The sequence below is a fragment of the Ptychodera flava genome, chromosome 6, assembly GCF_041260155.1.
Source record: "Ptychodera flava strain L36383 chromosome 6, AS_Pfla_20210202, whole genome shotgun sequence".
Classification (NCBI taxonomy): domain Eukaryota; kingdom Metazoa; phylum Hemichordata; class Enteropneusta; family Ptychoderidae; genus Ptychodera; species Ptychodera flava.
In genome coordinates this window covers 11,811,893-11,820,234 of record NC_091933.1, presented here as the reverse complement: position 1 = coordinate 11,820,234, position 8,342 = coordinate 11,811,893, and the positions used below count along the sequence as shown (strand labels likewise).

At 37.2% G+C, this 8,342-nt stretch overlaps 1 protein-coding gene across 1 annotated transcript in view; it reads right to left on the bottom strand.

Annotated features, from left to right (window-relative positions):
- Positions 1–264: 264 nt before the first annotated feature.
- LOC139134837 (leukotriene A-4 hydrolase-like) overlaps positions 265–8,342 on the bottom strand; it is a 29,291-nt gene continuing 21,213 nt past the window's right edge. The window contains exons 15-18 of the mRNA XM_070701896.1: positions 6,206–6,301; positions 5,719–5,801; positions 3,968–4,072; positions 265–3,368 (exon numbers count right to left, since the gene is read on the bottom strand). Of these exons, the coding sequence (XP_070557997.1) occupies positions 3,248–3,368; positions 3,968–4,072; positions 5,719–5,801; positions 6,206–6,301 (405 nt within the window). The 3' untranslated portion in view covers positions 265–3,247. The remainder of the gene's footprint in view (positions 3,369–3,967; positions 4,073–5,718; positions 5,802–6,205; positions 6,302–8,342) is intronic.

The following is an 8,342-nucleotide window of genomic DNA, read 5'->3' as shown; positions in this document are numbered from 1 at the left end:
TTGCTCTTATATTTATTTATTTATTTTTTTGAGTTTATTTCAATTCTTCATCAGTTTGTTTTCTCTTATTCATTTATTAGTTTTTTGTTTACCCTGGCTTCCCTGTGGATACAGTAACACAAATCACCATACAAATTGCTGAGCTGTTTTCTGATTAACACAGGACTAAACGTTTATATGAACGGACAGACAATTTACAAGCAGGATCAGATCCTGTTTGCCGTTGTCATCTACAGCAAGCAAATACGCAAGCAGACAAAGTAATGTCTGGGCATTGTATTGATATTGATACCATTTATTTGACTTGGCTGCAGCAATATTTGAAACATTTATTGCACAATTGTTGCTTTCTACCTCAAAACTTGTGATCACAATTACGCCCAACAGTGTTACTATCTACGAATTGCACTGCATTTACAAATGATTAATAGGACTTCAGTTCATCATAATGTGTGATCAATTTCTTACATTCACAGTTTACAATTTTACAAATCAAAAAAAGACAAATATATGCCACTTGTGAGATGGTCATTACAAAATGTACAGTTCGCAATTCAGATCACCCTTCACCCGAGCTATTGTTAGCAAGGGCAACTGTGGACCTGTTTACAGGGAAGTGGAGTGAACAGATTAACCAATTCCTTATACCGTATGGCGTAGCTGGGTCTGACTTGAGTCAGGACTCCTCAGTTTTAATGTTTTTCAAAACATTACTGACAGTATTAATACCAACACTACTGAATAGACTCTTTTATCAAGGCCCTGCAGTCAATAGAGTAAATACAGACAGGAGACCAAAGGTTAGAATTGCTTTCTCACCAACGACACTGACTGGGTGGACAGCTTACCTTGCCATGAGATATACAGCTGTGTAGAAATTCTTGATGTGAATTTTGTAATGGCTATATTTGAAAATTCCGACAATAATGTAATACTATTGGTCAAAATACACATCACACAATTAGAGTACAGTGAGCATGGTTATATACATACATGCACCTATGACCATCTGTTGATTTCTATATTTGGCTGAGAAAAACACATTTCCAGTGACCTAATTCATTCAAATGTACACTGGCCAACCAAAAAATTTTGATAACATCCAAGTTTTTTTTTGCCATTGCCTTTGAGTGACAGTAAGCGACTGGTTATATGAAAATGTTACGGGAAATGTATCTTTCATTGGGCTTCTGACTGATTATTTGCATGCGCAACTCAAGAGGAATATTATTACATGTAAATCTATTACTGGCTAATGTAATATTATTTCTCATTGTACAGTACAGAACTCATTCAAGTTATGATATGTGTATGAAATAATCCACTTTCACAAGAAAAAAGAGACATATCATTAAAAACTAAAATAAAAAAAACACAGAAAGGAAGACTTGCAAGTTGCAATGTTGATCATAATTCCTGTGAACAAATTACATCAGTTCAATTATACATTAATTTTCACAAAATATACATTTAAAATTGCAGTAAACTTACAAACACCTTCCACTTCAATGCACTATATATATTGTTCAACTATGAGTATTCTTTGTTCGTCACTCCTTTTGTTTATTTTACCTTTCATCCTCTATTTCATACTTTAAATTACTATTTATTGCCTGCAGAGCTGTACTGGCTGCAAAGTGAGTTATTCAGTTATTTAAAATTAATAACTACACTGTGGATGATGTTCCATACTAACTAGCGGCATAAAGACGAACACGCACTGCTTGGACTTGGAATAGAGATTTGTTTGAAAACCCAAGCTACATTTTCTTTGTATGTACATGGAATTATACTAAAGACAGTAGCAAGAGATCTCTTATCAGTAACTTTCCCCCTGTCATTGGAATCTACAGGTCATATGAACAGACTACCCTAGGAATAGCTGCTGCCTGTACATTGAGTGAGGACTAGTCCATTCCATCATTCTCTGAGAGTAATGTAACTCATAATATGCACACTGTTAATAATATCTTCCAGGGGTATTTATAACATTATGATGCAAGGCTAACTACATGCATGTGTAGAAAATGTGCTTACAACGCCTTGTTTAAGTACATGCAAATACAGATATCATATATCTTTTTCTTGGACATAAATCGACAGTAGTGAGTTGTTGTAGATGTCATGTGACTGTATACTGTGAACATGTCAGCTTGACCAGTACTTTTTACATGGGTCGCTGATAACAAACTACACAGTCAATATGTGAGAAAAAGAGTTGGTTAGCTCAGTGAATTTGTATCTCAAATGTAGGGTAATTGTCACGGTTATGATAATTTGACTTTTGACCTTAAAAAGGAACACATTTAACTCTTCTTTTATTTTCTATCACATTTAATATTCTCTTTTCAATAACTGCTGTCTGAAGCCATGGTTACCATTAACACATTGAAAGCCCAAAATGAACAGCAAGTCTATAAATAAATGCGGCAATTGATGTTCCCCACATGTGTACATTTCTGATTAAAACTTTCCATACACTGTGAACTAAAAATATTACACAAGATTTCAAAGCTTTTTTAAAATCTATTTCAGTCAAACTGATCTATTCATGTTGACTTTTACTTGATACAGTGAGTAATACAGAATGTAGCACAAAGTGCATTTCAACAACTCCAACCTTTCATCACCATGGTTTGGCCCAAAGCTATTGTTATCAGCCATGAATGTGGACCTGTCTGCAGGCAACTGGGGTGAAGAGCCTTTATTACATTCAGCGATACAAATATTTGTCAAAAAATTTATTAATTTTTCATGATGTGCAATTGTGGGACAATTGGCATGACATACTAAATTTTCACATCTTGATTAAACAATGAAAATATTTCCCCATGAAACGTCAAATACTTTAAAGCTCTCAGCAGAAGGTTGCATGAAGTAAAGATCAAGCTAGAGACCATAGGATTGTCTAACCATAAATATCACACATGCAATTTCATTATTGTGGTGTGGTTCAGACCTACCATTCAGATAGGTCTGTTGGAAGAATTTCTTGGATAAAAGATTACTGCAGCAGTAGATTGAAGAGTTCATGAATAAAGAACCTGGGTCATTCGGGGACTTGTGTCATTCAAAACAGTCCATATTTCTGATGAACATAAAATTATTTGATCATGTTTCCATGCAGTTTGAATTCATGATTTCCTCTGTGATTGCATCGACAAAAGCTTCGAATAATTCATAGATTTCACCAATAGCTGTAATACTGACATAGTGAAGAGAAAGCAAATAGACTGTCAGCCATGCTTTACTTGTCCACCTTCAAGTCTTTGGCAACCATGTTGGAACATATGTTGTTCATCTGACCACGATTTTTCTTGAAAGTCTCCACGGCCCTCTCCCTTGCTGAGTCCAGGGCGTACAGGTCTCTGTCACAAACAAGAATGAAATGAACCTTGAGCAGTCACTTTTAGAAACAAGGTTTCTATACATGTATAGACCATTTCGATGTCAGATTTTTGAAATAAACCTGATAGAACAAGATCGTCTCTACATGCTTACAAAAGAGATAGTGGCACATTTTGATGAGAGCACTGGGAAAGAAATGTTGCTTTTATAACGTCTGAGACCGGACAACTTTATTATTGGTAATTTATTATAGCTTTGTCAATACCAGTGAATTTTGTGATGTCATCCCCCAAATTATTACTTATAATGCATCAGATTATCCAGTATTGTGGCCCAAGATGTTTTCCACATCTACAAATTCACTGGCATTGCCAAAACTATGAAATAATAGCAATAGCATATTCCCCCTGCCAGCCAATAATTGACTCGAGCAAACTTTGCATGACATGATGTACTCCCCTTCCCCCAATACATTATGTCATGAAAAGTTTGCTTTCGTCCTAATACAAAGAAACCCAAAACACATCATGCTTTCAGTTATAGCAATGTACATGTACTTATATGATGATATTATACATATGATCAACCAAACGTCAGAGTTGTAAGCATTTAAAAGTACCTGTAGATCGGTCGGACAAATTTCATTCTGCCTTGTTCAGTTACAAATTCCAGAGCCATTGGAATGACGTCCTGCCATCCTCCTCTTATGCACATTCTGTACCACCTGGATTGGGTAGATTAGTCATTAGGATAATCATAGCAAGTAAGGTGGGGTAAGTCAGATTAAAAAATTAACAAATTCAAATTCAAATTGACTGCTTTCCATGTGAAACTTATGTATGAAATGATGGAAAGCTAACTTCATGACTGTTTCGGTAGTTCAGAAAACGGGAAAAATCAGATCAATCTATATATAATTGCTCCACATAAACTGGGAATATCTTTATCAAACACTGAAATTGTGCCATGAAACTAAGGATGAGTTAAATAAACATGATTGTACCATTTCAATTGGCAAAAGTCTTATCAAATATAGATACACGAGAACCAGAAAAACAGTAAAAGTAAAAATAATAGTCTTAAAGCTTGGCAATTTCTCAACAATGATCTAAATGTTGACAGTCATTTTAAAAGTGACAAAAATCAACCTAAGGCTCACAAATTGGCAGAACTTTGAGTAACGCAAAGGGTGTACTTGTCATGCATGTGAGTTCATGAACATATTCCATGATCAACATTGTCCACAAAGTGTTGATGCTTATACCACCCAGGCTCGAACTTAACTTTTTACCTACTTGCCCTGCGGGCAAGTTTCCAGAAATTTACTTGCCTGAGGAACAAACTTACTTGCCCGATTTTTTTGTCTGTTTACATTGTTTGGGCAGAGATCACGAAGACCAAGCAATCTCAAAATGTGGCTGACGGCATCATACCAATGCAGGTTCTGTTTTGTCTGTATTGATAATCGTGTTAATTGTTACGATCCATTAGTGTTGGTCTTCGTGATCTCTGCCCACTCGTCCACCAATATTCTAGTGCAGGATTGGGGTCATACAGTTGAAGGGGTGGCCCATCAATCGATATTCGCATCAGCAAATCTCTTTTCCAGAAGTTTTGAAACTTCCGTTGTCGTTTCCTTTCATATATGTCGCACTTCTGCTTCTTCACTTAACTTTCCACTGAACTCGATGCTGCGACCGCGCTATAGCTTTATCACCGTCGATTTCTGAGTGGCCGGCCGGTTGAACGTGTACTGTATCCCCTGACACAGATCCTGTTCCAGAATCTGTGACTTTGTCAGGCGTAGATTTCAAAAATTTACATGAAAACAGGGTGGTTTGCTTCGCTATGACGTACAGTCTGCGTTGTCTCAGTCAGGTCACCGCGTGCAAAGTGGCTGTTGAAATTACTGACCAACACCCCCTTGGAGTCACTAGCGACAAGCAAGTGAGATTAGACTTCCCGAGGGAGGAAAGACAACAGCTGAATATCACTCGCTGAATGTTGACGTCCAGCTTGTCGGTTGTGATACCCGCTTCAGTGACTTGAAACAGCGAACATTGTTTAACAAAATTTCTTGAGTTTTTTATTCCCAGAACATGTAAATTTTATCAAAGTCTATCACTTGCCCGACCGGGCAAGTGTAATTTATTTTTACCAGCCCGATGTCAGGTTTTACTTGCCCCGGGCAAGCGGGCAACCGTTAAGTTCGAGCCCTGCACCACCACAGTCCCCTGTGTTTACCCATGTCCATTTTGTATATATCGAGGTACATAAATATTGAAAAGACAATGGTAAAACCATCATGGCCTTCAAAGGATATTGTTTCTTTACATAAATCTGACTTCCAAATGAATGTTATTTCTTTACCTAAATCTGATTTCTGAATTCTTGCTGGAATTGAACCCATAACATTTCTCCATGGCTTTTAACTGGTCCAAGCTGAGAGCTTCCTGTAAAATAAGTTCCACTGTGTATTGTGAATGGATAATCATATTACTTCATGGAGAGAAAGTTATTCTCCATGTGTTTGAAATGTAATATTGCCATATACTATGAAAACCTGCATCCATGTAAAAATCAGTCCTTTTCCTTGTACTGACATTATTTGAGTACAAGTATTGCTTTAGTTCCTCGAACTGTGATGAAACTTATCAATCACAATTGTTATGAAGAAAACATTTACAAAAATAAATTTCGTCAGTGAGACGACAGAATTTCTGATCCCTTTAATATTCCTTAGCATACACAATTAGAGTAAAATAGATATGCACAGGTCATGACAGATCTCACCAAAGTGACTTTATCAGTGAGTAAATTCAATGTCAAGTTGTGTACAAGAGCTTTCTTAGCACACCTCAAGGAGAAACTGGGCCAAAAATTCGATTTTCTGTCCAGTTGTAAAGTCATTGAGATCATCTGCTGTAAACTGATCCAGCTCATCGATGCTAGCCTGTCAAAAAATGGAAATGATTGAACAATTAAATAATAAATAGTCAAAGTCAACATATACAGCGTGATTGTTTCTTCATGGTGTGACAGAGTAAACATGAAATAATTTGGGTCAAAGTTTGCCACTATGATCATGTGTTCACGAAATTTCATATTTGTAATTCTCCAGCTGCTTTGCCTGTATTGCTGTTAAAAACCTGCACCATTTTAACACCAGAGTTTGGCACGATCAGATTCCCTTTTGGTACAGTTATACTTTTCTATTGTCTCCTTTGTCATATTTATTGTCATATGTCAGGAAAATTGGATGGAAAGATGACTGTCGCATGATCAACCAGAGAATTGCAGAAATTTTCATTCAGAAAAAGTTTGTTTTTATGCCAACATTTGCTTCACAGAACATCAAAAAGCTTCCTTGAAACAAAGATTTATGGCTTCAACTATTCAAATAAGAAATCACTCAGGTTTTTGATTTTTGAAAACCTTTAAACACTACACCTACACAAAGTTCATGTTTACAAAGAGATAATATGAAATTTTTCAACTCTGCTCTAAAAATAGAATTTATTATCATACACGCTGGCCTGTATTGCCATTCTTCTATTGTTCAGACGGTACTGATATGAGCCCATATTTTAACTAGTGAAAATACGAATTATATTTTCACTGTAACCGAACTACTTACAGCGACGCGTACGCGTGACCTTCGCTGTATGCATGACCTCCGTTGGTATATGTACATACAAAACAGCTGAGCGAATAAGACAAATGACAATCCGAAACGTCATTATGGTCAAAATTCTGTTGTTTGCAGTCACTTCATGGGCATTGCACTTAGGCACAAGTACAGTTGTACCAAAAACATACAAACAAACGTATTGAAAATTTGTATAATTTGCCGACACCTGTCAATTCACGGCCGGTCCCGTGGCGGTGCACGGTGCAGTGTTTTCGTGTCGTCTACGCTGCTGAAGATTACATCATGGATGTATGATTACACGTAATGATATCGGTTGACAGAGCATCATGATAGAATCGCTTTACGACAAGTTTCCTGTTGATGAGCTTAAAGTATCTGGGCGGTGAATTACATCGTTTACAGTCGTAAATGAGCCACGAAAATCCAACCGCACTGAAAATACTCGCGACAGACAAGGTTGAAGGTGCACATGATATTTCCGATTTGTACCTGTCAGTGCACAGGTCATGATCGTGTCTGGTGGCACCGATGCGGTGCGGGTTTCAGATACAATGTACCATCTAGAGAAAGTCAAACTTTCGCTTAGGTTGTTAAAGGAAGTTTAGTTCTATTTAGGCAAGCCAGGAACGAAAATATACGAGCAGACGACGGAAATACCTTTGAAATGTTTTATTCGTACAGCAACAAAATCACGAACGAGTTGCGACATATACAGCTTACAGTGTACTCACTTCATGTTTTCACTAATCCGCTTACTGAGATGGTAAATTCGGCATATTTGACGTCTGGGAACATGTATAATTCTTCGAGATAAACTGACTGGTATGGGTATTATATCCACTGTATGTGCATTCAATTCATAGATGTCGCAGAGCTGCTCGCTGTCTGTGCTCTCAGCTGTTCATACTCGATAGAGTTTGAGCGTGGCGCGAGTATTTTGACCCGATTTTTGGCGGCCTCACAACTTTCACGCAGGGATGAGGGTATGTATCAAAACACGAAAACACACCCATTTTATAAACTCCCGCCTATGTTTTACATCCATCGTCATTTGAAACTAAAAATAAATCTTCTTCAAATTGTGAAAACCTGTGTCGACATCGTAATATCTAAATTGTTGCTTTAAAAGTGCTCCATAAACCCTCTTTGAAGTGGAATGGCCCAATAGCGGAATAATATCAAGAAGTGATACGGTTGTCATCACTCCTTAGCAACCAACTTTTTATAAGTACAGCCTGGAGGAAGCAAGGTCGATTCAAGTTGATTTCGTCGCTAATTTCGGAGCGTCCGTAGAAAACAGTCATAACAAAGCATGCATGTATGATAAAGGGGTTATTACACG